The 14,519-nt window shown below is 40.1% G+C and overlaps 1 protein-coding gene across 32 annotated transcripts in view; it reads right to left on the bottom strand.

The window, feature by feature from the left end:
• The window catches only part of ZMIZ1 (zinc finger MIZ-type containing 1), a 504,711-nt gene that overhangs the window by 222,683 nt on the left and 267,509 nt on the right, over positions 1 to 14,519 (bottom strand). For 31 of the 32 annotated variants that reach the window (XM_043518779.1, XM_038410178.2, XM_043518791.1 and 28 more), the window contains one exon: positions 1,005 to 1,115. In XM_043518779.1, the coding sequence (XP_043374714.1) occupies positions 1,005 to 1,064 (60 nt within the window). In that variant the 5' untranslated portion in view covers positions 1,065 to 1,115. Of the gene's footprint in view, positions 1 to 1,004; positions 1,116 to 10,261; positions 10,274 to 14,519 lie in introns of those variants that run through there. The other variant, XM_043518776.1, reaches the window with a different exon arrangement.

Raw genomic sequence — 14,519 nt, 5'->3', positions numbered from 1 at the left:
AAGGCCACGGTGCTGTGGGGGTGGGGGTCCCTATTCAAATTGGTTGGAAATAAAATACAGCAACCTTTAGCGTCATCTCAGATGAAGTGAGCTGTAGCTCACGAAAGCTTATGCTCAAATAAATTTGTTAGTCTCTAAGGTGCCACAAGTACTCCTTTTCTTTTTGCGAATACAGACTAACACGGCTGCTACTCTGAAACATCTCAGATTGAGAAACTGCACCTCCACCATCACTCACCCACAGCGACAGATTCCTGTCAGAGAAAGTATGCAGCTGGAGGGCGGAAGTCAGGCAGCACAGCTCACAAGGAGGAATGAGCAGGCAGAGATGGTGTCAGCTTCTTCTGCCATCAATTAGACAAGCATTTGGAACTACTACTTTCCTCCCCCAGTAATGCAGAGAGGGTAACATTTTAAAAAGCCCCAAAGGAATTCTGGAGCCTAAATTCCATTTTCAAAAGTGATTTAGGTATTTAGGGCTCAGATCCTCAAAGCAACTAGTTCCTGCTGAAATCAATGGGAGCGAGCGTAAGTCCCACTGACCCTCAATGAAACTTAGGCTCCCAAGTGCCTACGTCATTTCTGAACATGGGGCTTAGATGCTTATGAAAATTTAGCCCCAGTCTTCAGTCCCTAAATCTCAGCTTAGTTGTTATTTAGCCAGAAACATTTTTAAAAACCACACATTAAGAACAAACATCAACTGACTATGAACTCATTCATTTGGTTTGTTCATCACTTTCTGCTTCTGGGGAGCAAACTGATTAACCCAAGCAGATGACTCTCTGGAATGGAGAGTTTGAAAGGTTTTGTTCTGTGGCGATCCTTTCAGGAGACGTTTGTCTACTCAGCCAGATTAAAAGGTTCCCTCCACACCCCTTACAAAAAGATAAAGAGGGTGATCATTATACAGGCTCCAAAAGCAACTATGTGCCATGCCAGGCAACGCAATGCAGTGGCTGCTCTAGCTTTACTCATAGTAGTGGTCTCCAGTTTCAGCTTACCTGTTTTATGCACTGCAGCCGGTCATTGGTCTGCTGTATGTGCCTGTCCATAGAATTCATTTTGATTATCTCCACTTGGCTTCTACCTGAAAGCCATTAAAATCCCTCAATCTGCAAGATAAAAAGAAGAGGAAAGATCACTGAACAAAGTTCATGCACTTCTGCCTACTCTACTAACAGAGAAACCATGGATGTTACACATCACAGGTTTATCCTTCCTTCCTGGGGATGATTTTTTTTCTCTTCTAGTTTGGGAAAGGGAGCTCTGTCAGGGGGCCCACAAGGTATGCACAGGCAGAGGCTCTGTATTTTAAATTCAACAATGACATTCCAAAGTCACATGATGACACCTAGCTAGGTGAAGCAAACTCCACTGGGAGCTTTTGTGAAGTCAATGACAAAGGTTCCTTTTACACAAAGAACTACAGAACTACTTCACCAAATGCCACTAAAATGAAACTGCAAAACTGCTGGCAATGTCCAAGAAGTCTGGATTTTATGAAGACAAGGACATAAAGGACTTGCCCTCCTCTTTCTATGGAAAAAAATACCTCTCGCTCTCACAAGTATTTTGGATGCACTGTACCATTATATGGCCAGCAAGTAAGGACTGGGATTACACAACTGAGCCTAGATATACTTGCCTAAGTATTTGTTAGGAAAGCTTTGGATCTCGGTACTTTCAGTTAGACTGATAAGAATGCCTTGATATAAAATGTCATTTAAAATGGTTCTGGAAGGAGTTGTGATGGCAGTGAGCACAGGACTAGGATTCAGGACTCAGGCAAGATTTTCAAAAGTGACTAGTGATTTTGGGTGCCCATCTTGACATACCTTAAAGGAGTCTGATTTTTCAAAAGTGCTGAGCAACAGCCACCCTCTAAAAATCTGGATCCTTTAAGATGTCTCTCTGTAAGCCACAAAAACTACTAGTTGGTTTTGAAAAATCTTTGCTTCTGTTTTTATCCCCAGCTTTGCTACTGACTTGCTATGTAACCTTAGGGAAGCCAAAAACTCTCTGAGCCTCATTTTATGCATCTGGAAAATAAGCAGCATACTCCCATCTCAAAGAGGTGTTGAGAATTTTGATTTGCGTGGGTATAGCACGAGGAAATCATCACATGAGAAACAACACCAAGGAATTATGATGATATAAACAGCAAAACTGCGATCTGTTGGCCCCACTATCAACACTCAGCATGCTGAGCTATGTTTGCGAATGCAAGCAGCTATCAAGAGGAGCCAGAGTTAAATCGGTTTGTTAACCCCTTTTCAGAGTCAGGCTTCATCCTACCCTGCACTTGCACATTAGCATCTCTGGTCAAAATAATGACTATATCAGCACAGAATTGTTTTTCAGTGGTGGTGAAATGCAAGTAAAGAATTAAGATCAGTGACCATGCTAGGGACATGGAAGGTACTGGGTTAGCAAGTAACCTCTGCATCTCATTCTGGATTCTGTTTTCTAAATCCCTCTTATCTCTGCCTCAACCCATCCCACAGCTAAAAGTGTCAGCTATGCCACTTATGGCTCCATCCATTTCAGAGACAGGGATAAATATCCACTTGGGATTTTGCTCTGGCCTTTCAACTACTGTAGTCAAAACTAGGCTTGGCATCTAGGCCAATTGGAATGCACTACAAACAAAGGTAACCCGCTGAGCCCCACAGCCCATGCGCACTGTCTGTGGATTGAGTTTAACAGAGTCCCTCTTGGCTTTATCTGTTCTTTAACTTTAGTGGCAGAGCACTTGCTTGGAAAGACGGAAACTTGGATTCCAACCAGCAATTTCTGTCCATAATTCATACTATCAACTGCTACGCACTGCAATTTGTTTAAAAGCAGAACTATAACAAGGCTCCGGCTATGTATAATTGTACTTAACAGGCTTAACAGTTTTAAAGGCTTTTTTTTAATACTCCTTTCTCAGGCAAGGGTGATGAGCCAGCCAGCGCCCCTCCCCCCAACTCCTCTTTCTCCCAACCCCTTTCATGACACTCTGAGCAGACACGGTGTGTCACAAAACTGGTCTTTGCCCATATTGATTTCTCTGTCCTCACAACACTGTGATAGCCAGCTTGGAAGAACACTGTAAGAGGCTGCTTTCTCACACCCAACGACTGGGGAAGGGAGCTGCGGGGGGGGGGGGGGGGGGAGAGGAATATTAGGATATTGGATATTAGAAAACACTATTTCATGAGGAGGAGATGAAGCACTGGAATGGGGTACCTAGGGAGATGGTGGAATCTCCATCCATATTGTTTTTTAGGGCCGGGCTTGACAAAGCCCTGGCTAGGATGATTTAGTTGGTGTTGGTCCTGCTTTGAGTAGGGGGTTGGACTAGATGACTCCCTGAGATCTCTTCCAACCCTCATCTTCCATGATTCTATGAGAGGGGAAGGACAGATTCTGCACGACACATTCTCATGGCACATTTACATGAGTGCAAACTTTATATTGGCACAACAGGATTCCAAGTTTGCACTCCAATGTTTGCCATTGTGAATTCTAGTTTCATTCCTATTACACCTAGCAGTTAATTTTGTTTATCATAGCTCTATCCCTGAACGTCTATTTGCTCTCCACCCACACATGAAAGAGAGGGTGGATTTTTCTGATGCTTGTTCTCCTAGGGAAGCTAAAACCCTTCCCCACTCCCACCTCACATCACTTTAAAGCCCTACAATTAGAGCACCTCTAAAAGCCTGCAGTGTGAATGCCCAGCCCCCAGAAAGGGAATTGTGCTGTCCTGGATGGAGATGCTGAATGCATCACTGTCACAGCACGATGGATTCCAGACCATGGCATCCGCGTGTGTCCCACGCACCCGAGCCGTCTGAGATTTCTGTACCTAACTGATAACGTTCTCTCATGGCTCCTGCTGGATTAGACTCTGGGAGAAAAATCTTTTCTGCTAGACAGCTAAATGAGTTCTTACAACAGCAGCTCAAGCACCTCATCCCCACACTCCAGACACAAGAGGGTTCAATAAAGCACTCCTGTCAATAAATTATAATACTCATGGAATGGTAAAGCCAGTTTCATGTACAAGTATCATTATTAGACTTTGCCTGCGCCACCTTCTCAATGGCAGGCACTAAGAACCCTTTAGAAAATGCAGATTCATATATTTTATTAAAAACAAGTAACACATTCTTATCTGCTTACAAGACCCCAAAACAACCTCAGTAGCCATGGCGTTTAATCTTTCAGTGGACAGCAGAGGTATTTATCATGAGATAAGCTAGCCCAGACATGACACCACTTCAGCAACGATCCATCTTAAGAATTGGAATACATTATCTGCATTTTAATTGCTTATTGGGACAGAAGGAAAAGAACTCTTTACAAACAAAACAGTAGAAATTTTCTTAACCAGCCAGTAATCACAATGCTGTGTTTAAGCTGCTTTTGGAACAGAGATAAGTGCCCTTTTTTGGCATTATTTAATTAACCCTCTCACAGCTTTAAAACCCTATAGAATCCAATCTCAAAATACAACTCTACTCCAGGCAATAGATTCAAGGACATCCCCAATACCTCCAGAAAACATGATTCCCCTGCAAGGCTGCATGTACCAGGCACTGAAGCTGTCAGCTAATAACAACATAAAACTCCTGTGGTGCTGTTGGCAATACAATGTGGGGCTGGGAGACTGCAGGGGGATTCTATAGAGATAATGATAATGACTTGCATTTATGTAGTACCATTCATACCAGAAGATAGCAAAGAATTTTACAAATTGATTTATAAACCGTATACAATATACCTCCAATCATCTGAGTTCCAGTTAACCATGTGTAAATGAAGGTTGATCTTAGCTACCTGAACCATGCATTGCTCTCCCATTTGTCCAAAACCATATTTTCCCCAAGAGCGGTAAATTTCTCAGAAACTTTTAGGAAAATCAGGGCTGTACAACATGCAGAAATAAACCACGATAGTCATGCAGCTACCTCAGAGTAACATGGAAACTGTTTCATTGCCCATAGCAACACTTAAAGGTTTTGGATCGGAAGTGAAGAATACCATATGCACATGAAATTGCATAGAGAAAAAAGAAAGCTGAATAATTGCCAAGGTACTGAGGGCTGGCTACATGCGGAAAATTAAAGGCACGACTATACTAGTATAATTACACTGCTATAGTTATACCTCTGTGTGTGGACAAACTCATTCTAGAATAAGAGTGTTCTTTTCTGGTTTAGTTTATGTCTCTTTGAATGAGGATGCAACCCTACTGAAGATTAGCCGCAGTACTGTACCTTACTTCGAAAATAACAGTGTTTAAGCAAGGGCAAGCTCAACAGAGTGGAATGGGACTAGCCTTCTATTATTTAGTTAAGTGCTGTATCAGGTCACAAGTGAAAATGACTTTGTTGGGTCTCATTCTAGTCTCTTGTATATCAGCGTTAGCAAACCATAGCAGGATTCGGCACAACAACCAGCCTCTGTTCAGAGGGATAGCAGCAGAGGTTGCTGATCAGGATTAAATGGCATCAACAGAGCTGTGGGGAAGAGGAAGCTTACTTGGTGCCTTAAAAAACAACAAAATCTCTCTCTCTCTCTCTCTCTCTCTCTCTCTCTCTCTCTCTCTCACACACACACACACACACACACACACACACACACACACACACACACACACACACACAAATAAATTATTACTGTTTTACAGGCTAACTCCATCTACAAGGATGAAAAGAATTGTTCCTGTTCCTCTTTGGTTATATTGTTCCATGCACAGAGAATGTATTCTCCTGTTGTGTTTCTGAGACCTGCTCTCTTTTAAAGAAAATGTTATGTACATTATTCTTGCCTTCCCTCCCCACAAGCATGTGAGTTTATAGCCCCAGGCAGTAATTAAATAGACCTCATTTACATATTTATGATGCCTCAAAAGGGGGAAAGGTTTTTTTTTTTTAAAGGAACAGATGTATTGACCTATTAGACAATGATTTTTTTTAACCTTAAATTTATTGAATCTTTCTCTGGTGAACTACATTTAAAAGTATGTTCTTAAGTAGGGATTATGTAGTGGATAATAGAAGAAATGGAAAAGGGAATTTCACTTCTTGCTGTTCTAGTTTGTTATATTGGTTGATATTCCCCACATTTTGAGTTTTCAATTAATTTTTTGTCAAAAGTTAGAAAATATTTTTGATTGAAAATCAAAAGCATTTCATTAAAAAAATTAAGTTTTAAATCAGTTTTAGAGCTGTTTGAAACATTTCAAAAGTCACACATTTCAACAACATTTCAAAAATTTGAGATTTTTTAAAATGAAAAAGAATGGTTGTTTTGAAAAAAATCGTGACTTTATCATCATCGCTACTTCATATGGTAGGTTATGACATGAACCGCTATTAAATCAATCACAGAACAGATTCAAACTTCAAAATTGCATGTCATTTGTGACATAAATGAGAATTGCTGGCTGGTGACCTTTAAAATGATTAGGGTGCCAAGTAGATTCAAAAATATTGTATTTGGCACTTTACATCCATGAAACCTTGCAACACCCCTGTAAGATAGGTATGTGTCAGCCATATTTTACAGGTGGCAAAACACAATCAGAGCTGATTGACTAGCCCATTGCCATGTGGAGAGTCAATAGCATCTAAGAGTAGAATTCCTGAGTCTCCTGGTCCCAGGTATGAAGCTCACCGGCAGATTGGTGGGAGGAAGTTAACAGATTTTGCCTTTCAACTGTACTAATACATGTTGTTAACCACTCACTTTCATGAAGTAAGAAAGGATACAGCCGTGGGTAGGAGAATGTATATAAGGAGCGCCGGCGGTGTGGATACTAGTCTAATAGGTTATACTGGCTGTAGAATGACTGTGTCTAATAGGGTACAAAATGTGAACGAGGCCAAACAGCAAAAATTAAGATGTTTGTACACCAATGCGAGGAGCCTAGGTAACAAAATGGAGGAACTAGAGCTACTGGTGCAGGAAGTGAAACCAGATATTATAGGGATAACAGAAACATGGTGGAATAGTAGTCATGACTGGACTACAGGTATTGAAGGGTATGTGCTGTTTAGGAAAGACAGAAGCAAAGGTAAACGTGGTGGAGTAGCATTGTATATCAATGATGAGGTAGAATGTAAAGAAATAAGAAGCGATGCAATGGATAAGACAGAGTCCGTCTGGGCAAAAATTACATTGGGGAAGATAACTAGTAAAGCCTCTTCTACGACAGTGCTTGGGGTGTGCTATAGACCTCCGGGATCTAATGTGGATATGGATAGAGCCCTTTTTAATGTTTTTAATCAAGTAAATACTAATGGAAACTGCGTGATCATGGGAGACTTTAACTTCCCAGATATAGACTGGAGGACCAGTGCTAGTAATAATAATAGGGCTCAGATTTTCCTAGATGCGATAGCTGATGGATTCCTTCATCAAGTAGTTGCTGAACCGACTAGAGGGGATGCCATTTTAGATTTAATTTTGGTGAGTAGCGAGGACCTCATAGAAGAAATGGTTGTAGGGGACAATCTTGGCTCAAGTGATCATGAGCTAATTCAGTTCAAACTAAACGGAAGGATTAACAAAAATAAATCTGCAACTAGGGTTTTTGATTTCAAAAGGGCTGACTTTCAAAAATTAAGGAAATTAGTTAGGGAAGTGGATTGGACTGAAGAACTTACGGATCTAAAGGTAGAGGAGGCCTGGGATTACTTTAAATCAAAACTGCAGAAGCTATCGGAAGCCTGTATCCCAAGAAAGGGGAAAAATTCATAGGAAGGAGTTGTAGACCAAGCTGGATGAGCAAGCATCTTAGAGAGGTGATTAAGAAGAAGCAGAAAGCATACAGGGAGTGGAAGATGGGAGAGATCAGCAAGGAAAGCTACCTAATTGAGGTCAGAACATGTAGGGATAAAGTGAGACAGGCTAAAAGTCGAGTAGAGTTGGACCTTGCAAAGGGAATTAAAACCAATAGTAAAAGGTTCTATAGCCATATAAATAAGAAGAAAACTAAGAAAGAAGAAGTGGGGCCGCTAAACACTGAGGATGGAGTGGAGGTTAAAGATAATCTAGGCATGGCCCAATATCTAAACAAATACTTTGCCTCAGTCTTTAATAAGGCTAAAGAGGATCTTAGGGATAATGGTAGCATGACAAATGGGAATGAGGATATGGAAGTAGATATTACCATATCTGAGGTAGAAGCGAAACTGAAACAGCTTAATGGGACTAAATCGGGGGGCCCAGATAATCTTCATCCAAGAATATTAAAGGAATTGGCACCTGAAATTGCAAGCCCATTAGCAAGAATTTTTAATGAATCTGTAAACTCAGGAGTAGTACCGAACGATTGGAGAATTGCTAATATAGTTCCTATTTTTAAGAAAGGGAAAAGAAAGTGATCCGGGTAACTACAGGCCAGTTAGTTTGACATCTATAGTATGCAAGGTCCTGGAAAAATTTTTGAAGGAGAAATTAGTTAAGGACATTGAAATCAATGGTAAATGGGACAAAATATAACATGGTTTTACAAAAGGTAGATCGTGCGAAACCAACCTGATCTCCTTTTTTGAAAAAGTAACAGATTTTTTAGATAAAGGAAATGCAGTGGATCTAATTTACCTAGATTTCAGTAAGGCATCTGATACCGTGCCACATGGGGAATTATTAGTTAAATTGGAGAAGATGGGGATCAATATGAACATCAGAAGGTGGATAAGGAATTGGTTAAAGGGGAGACTGCAACGGGTCCTACTGAAAGGCGAACTGTCAGGTTGGAGGGAGGTTACTACTGGAGTTCCTCAGGGATCGGTTTTGGGACTAATCTTATTTAATCTTTTTATTACTGACCTTGGCACAAAACAGTGGGAGTGTGCTAATAAAGTTTGCAGATGATACAAAGCTGGGAGGTATTGCCAATTCAGAGAAAGATCGGGATATTATATAGGAGGATCTGGATGACCTTGTAAACTGGAGTAATAGTAATAGGATGAAATTTAATAGTGAGAAGTGTAAGGTTATGCATTTAGGGATTAATAACAAGAATTTTAGTTATAAGTTGGGGACGCATCAATTAGAAGTAACGGAAGAGGAGAAGGACCTGGGAGTATTGGTTGATCATAGGATGACTATGAGCTGCCAATGTGATATGGCTGTGAAAAAAGCTAATATGGTTTTTGGATGCATCAGGAGAGGCATTTCCAGTAGGGATAAGGAGGTTTTAGTACCATTATACAAGGCACTGGTGAGACCTCACCTAGAATACTGTGTGCAGTTCTGGTCTCCCATGTTTAAAAAGGATGAATTCAAACTGGAGCAGGTACAGAGAAGGGCTACTAGGATGATCCGAGGAATGGAATACTTGTCTTATGAAAGGAGACTTAAGGAGCTTGGCTTGTTTAGCCTAACTAAAAGAAGGTTGAGGGGAGATATGATTGCTCTCTATAAATATATCAGAGGGATAAATACAGGAGAGGGAGAGGAATTATTTCAGCTCAGCACCAATGTGGACACAAGAACAAATGGGTATAAACTGGCCACCAGGAAGTTTAGACTTGAAATTATATGAAGGTTTCTAACCATCAGAGGAGTGAAGTTTTGGAATAGCCTTCCAAGGGAAGCAGTGGAGGCAAAAGATCTATCTGGTTTTAAGATTCTACTCGATAAGTTTATGGAGGAGATGGTATGATGGGATAATGTGATTTTGGTAAGTAATTGATCTTTAAATATTCAGGGTAAATAGGACTAATCCCCTGAGATGGGATATTAGATGGATGGGATCTGAGTTACCCAGGAAAGAATTTTCTGTAGTATCTGGCTGGTGAATCTTGCCCATATGCTCAGGGTTTAGCTGATCTCCATATTTGGGGTCGGGAAGGAATTTTCCTCCAGGGCAGATTGGAGAGGCCCTGGAGGTTTTTCGCCTTCCTCTGTAGCATGGGGCACGGGTCACTTGAGGGAGGCTTGTCTGCTCCTTGAAGTCTTTAAACCACGATTTGAGGACTTCAATAGCTCAGACATAGGTGAGGTTTTTTGTAGGAGTGGGTAGGTGAGATTCTGTGGCCTGAGCTGTGCAGGAGGTCGGACTAGATGATCAGAATGGTCCCTTCTGACCTTACTATCTATGAATCTATGAGCACTCAAGCTGCTGACCAAATTCCTTGCTCTACACATACACACAAAGCAGCTACCAATGTGTACACTACTGTATCAGACACCATAAAGAGCAGACAAACTGGACTGCATAAAATAAGAGCAGACCCAAGTCATCAGCTAAAACCTGAGTTCAACATTTTCGAGAGGTTATCAGAATTTTGGTCCCTTCTTCACTCAGTGCTTGTGCCCATACACACTTTCATACCTCTCCAGTTTCTGGTTTTGAGATGCAAGTAGTACTGAAATACCATAGGAAATTGCTTATGCCTGATCAATGAAAGAAGTAGTAACTGGGAATGTCACAAGAAAGCCTATTCAGTAAGTTTCTGCCTTATTTCTAGACCACAGAGGCTCACATAATACTTGCGTACAGCACCTGGAAACCATTATACTCATATAGGCCCAGCATATAAACCAAAGAGATCAATTTGTAAACCATTACTAACTGATTAGTTTCGGCAAAAGATGGGAGATCCTTTAACATACAGGCAGAACTAGAGAATAGAACCTGTCTCGAAAGTAAACAATGTGTCAGCATATATGATGGGTAATAAATAATACACCATTTTGTAATTTAATTACTTAATTCATGTAATTACTTAACCGTTGATTAGAATGTCACTGACAAATTAGATGGCGTTTTTAGATTCAAGAGATTAGTGATAACATACATAAAAATAAATAAATAAATAAATAAATAAATAGAGTGGACTAATACCCGCGAACAAAAAGTAATGACCTGAATTTAAAGTTAATGTTTTAAAAATTAAAGATGAGTTACAAATAGATAAGAAGATAAAGGAGAAGAAGTTTGGTAGAAGTGCACTCCTCTTAACTCACTGCATCTCATTTATTGATTTTTATCCCTTCCGCTCTCCAAGAGGTAAAGGAACATCTACCACAATGTATGTGCTAGGAACAGCTAGTGTATAAAAGGGACAGAAAATAACTGCTGTGGGGCAAAGAACAAGGGCCTAAAGATGTTGCCAGGTGAGAGCTCAGTGGGTCAAGATACTTGGTTTCAATTTTACAAGTTGAGGGTACAAGGAAGATGCACTCTAGCAGCCACCATCTGGGAAATCATATGTTTGTTATCAATAAAAGGGTCGGACTTGGAGCCACTTGGAACCAGTCAATTGAAGTGGGTAATTTATTGAGAAAAGAAATTACACTTATGTGGTGTACTTCATTTCTTTGTTTTAACCTTAATGAGGTGCGAGGAAGGGAAAGAAAACAATTTCCAAAGCAAGAATTCTACAATACATTTAAAATAACCCTGTCTCCTCTCAGTATTGGTTGGTAGCATAGGATGAAGCACAAACAGCTGGTGAATGCTGTTGCTATGTACTACTGATGCTGTTTATTCAATCAGATACAATGGAATAATTTGTTATATGTCTCTAATATGCTGAGAGTCATAAGAGAAGGCTAAGAATTTTTTTTTAATCTAATAAGTGTCTTTGATCAGGCTACAAACCAGGCTATGAACAGGGTGGGAGGGGATTACATTGGCTAATGAATCAATTAAGTCATCAGCAAAGAAGTGGCTCAAGCTATGGTGTTGGAGTTTAACACAGAGATGATTAAGATGAAACATTTGTATTGTACCATTAACACATCGGGGGGGTTAAAAACAATTAATTTGCCTAACATACCCTCTCTCTCAGGAGAGCAGCGAACTGAGTGCTTCACCTATACAAAAGGAGTTTAGTTTCTGCACAAAAACTTGGCCAAGGAAGATCATTACATATTAAGGTGTAAGCATGGAGGATTTAGCACCATTCATGATTTCACAACATTTGCTGTTCAAATATAAAAGTACTCTATTTACTGAAACATGCCTTGAAATGACATGCACTGTTTTCACTTTATATGCACACATATCCTATATTGCTACTCCATATGTTGGTTTGTAGTATACATCTATATTAATAGGAAGAACAACGCTAAATGAAATTATTTCATTTAAAAGTACTTAAAGAACCTTCCTGTTGATTAGCTATGTTGAAGGGAGATTGTAGGTCTGTCTTGATTAACAAAAGTACTGCACGTATTTCCCCCCCTCCTAGACAAGCCAGCAGATGTCTCCCTTTTCTACTAAAGCGGAGAGAGCTCCATTCCTTTCTCACACAGCAGTCTTGTGTTTCTTTAAGCCTTTACAAGCCCCTACAAATCCTTTGCTGCTGCTTCCTAACAGGGAGCACTAAAACTGACACTGTCTGTCTGACCTTGTGGTTATTGATTAACTAGCTCCCCATTCGCTGCCATCTTTCACACCTCCAGAGCTTGCAAATAGAGAGCTAAGGAGTTGCAGTCATACTCCCTGACAGCTATTCTCAAAAAGGGCTGCCTTTGGAGAGGCAGAGAGAGAACACCGCTGTTTGATCAAATGCGCTAATGTCAAGACTAAATACCAAACAGGTTCTGACAGCGTGTACCGTTTAATATAAATTTGTTACTACAATTCAACACAAATAGGAGAAGGGGAAAAAAGAATCCTAAACCCAATTATTTATTGATTTAAAAATATCCATTGCACTTTCCTTTCACAGCAATATGCTCCCCTAAAATTCAGGGAGGGGGGAACAGGGCAGAAGACCACTGGCATGCTAAATACTGAAAATGATCCTGGATACCATATTCTAAGCTATCCAGCTTTAACAATAGTTAGATCTCAGAATATTTTTCAACATTTTAAACACTGCATTACAGTGAGCTGTAGCTCACGAAAGCTTATGCTCTAATAAATTTGTTAGTCTCTAAGGTGCCACAAGTACTCCTTTTCTTTTTGCGAATACAGACTAACACGGCTGCTACTCTGAAACCTACAATACAACCATCACTCTTAGGATTAAATAATGCCTTCCATAGGCTCAAAACATACTTTCCAATCACAGACCAAGTAGGACTGTTTGAGTGCTAAGGTATTTCTGTTTCCTTCTGAAAGACACTGAAGGAAACCACTTGTCTTACTAAATATTTTACAAACTATAAAATTTTATAGTAGGTTTATGTATGCTCGAGATTATAAACATTTTAAATAAACTATAACATTTTTCTTGATTGAAAAGCATATTTAAAAACGAAGTTACGTCCTGAACTATAGGTGTGGCAGGTTGAGGGGCAGGGTTGAGGAGTGGTGGAGGCATATACACACAGATTATATATTACATTCATTTTTAGGTACTTATGCTAACATCCTTAGGTATCGTAACAAAAAAATGATGACATATAGACCTTTGGGCATAGACACCTAAAAATAAAATACAACATACAATGCTTTGTGCATACACATACACACAAAAACATTAAAACAGCTTTGTTTTTAAATCTGCTTTTCCAAAAAAAAATTAAAAATGCACTTAAACATTGTTTTCATCTAGAGAATAAAACTGTGAGACATTTAATATCCATCCATGACAACTATTTTATTTCCCTTGCTAGATCAGTACTTCAAAAAATGAGAAGCATGAAATGTCAGGTGAAAGGCCATTTAGTCATTAAACACTTGAAAAAGGAAGTAGTTTTAATAAAGCTTTATTTTCCATAAGCTGCTAAATAGCTACTGCTTTTGGCTTTGAGCTATTAAAAAGGGCCAGATGTGAGACAAAGCAGTGTTTGTTATGATGGGTGAGGAAGAATAGATATTTGTGCAGTATTGCTTTCCATTGTTGCTCTACAAATATGCAATAATCCCCCAAAGACTTTCTATCATCTTTGATGGAGAGAAAGCAAGAGAAAGAGAGAGTTTGTGTGCATGCATGCCGCCAATATGCACAGCTTCAGTGAGGGGTGGGAGTGGATTTATTTAATTTATGGTGGTTTGAACGGTGAGTGCTGGCAGTTATGTTGGGTTAAGAAAGCTTTTTCCACAGCTTGAGAACATGTTTATATACATGGTCTATTATATACAGACGTGTGCACAGACACACACAAAACCAAATCCACACAGGCTTTTGAAAAAAAAAAAAAAAAGAAGACATGACAGCTTGCATAAGCGAGCCTGCTGGACTCCTCTGGGAGGAGGAGCGGCGGTGTGCAGAAATTATTCAATCATCAAGCACATCTGCAGCCTGATTACAAAAGCAAAGGTGGTAGGGTTGTCTGGGGAGCGCACAGCACTGTGATCCGACCTGTGGGGGGTGGGGAACTACAGACGAGTGGAATCAGAGGGACAGAACAGTATCACATCTCTACCCAAGTGTAACTCTTCTTTAAATCTCTACATACTGATCACTGGCCAGTACAATAAACTTAAAGCACATGAACTGTCTTTTTCACCAGTGGCCCTCACCTCTGGCCCACTGGCTGAAATGACTGGTTTCCCCAGGCCAAATACAGTATCTGTGCAAATCCAGTTTCAAGTAATCGCCCTGCTGCAT

This window comes from Dermochelys coriacea, chromosome 7 (assembly GCF_009764565.3).
Source record: "Dermochelys coriacea isolate rDerCor1 chromosome 7, rDerCor1.pri.v4, whole genome shotgun sequence".
NCBI lineage: Eukaryota > Metazoa > Chordata > Testudines > Dermochelyidae > Dermochelys > Dermochelys coriacea.
This window is presented reverse-complemented; position numbering and strand designations above follow the sequence as displayed.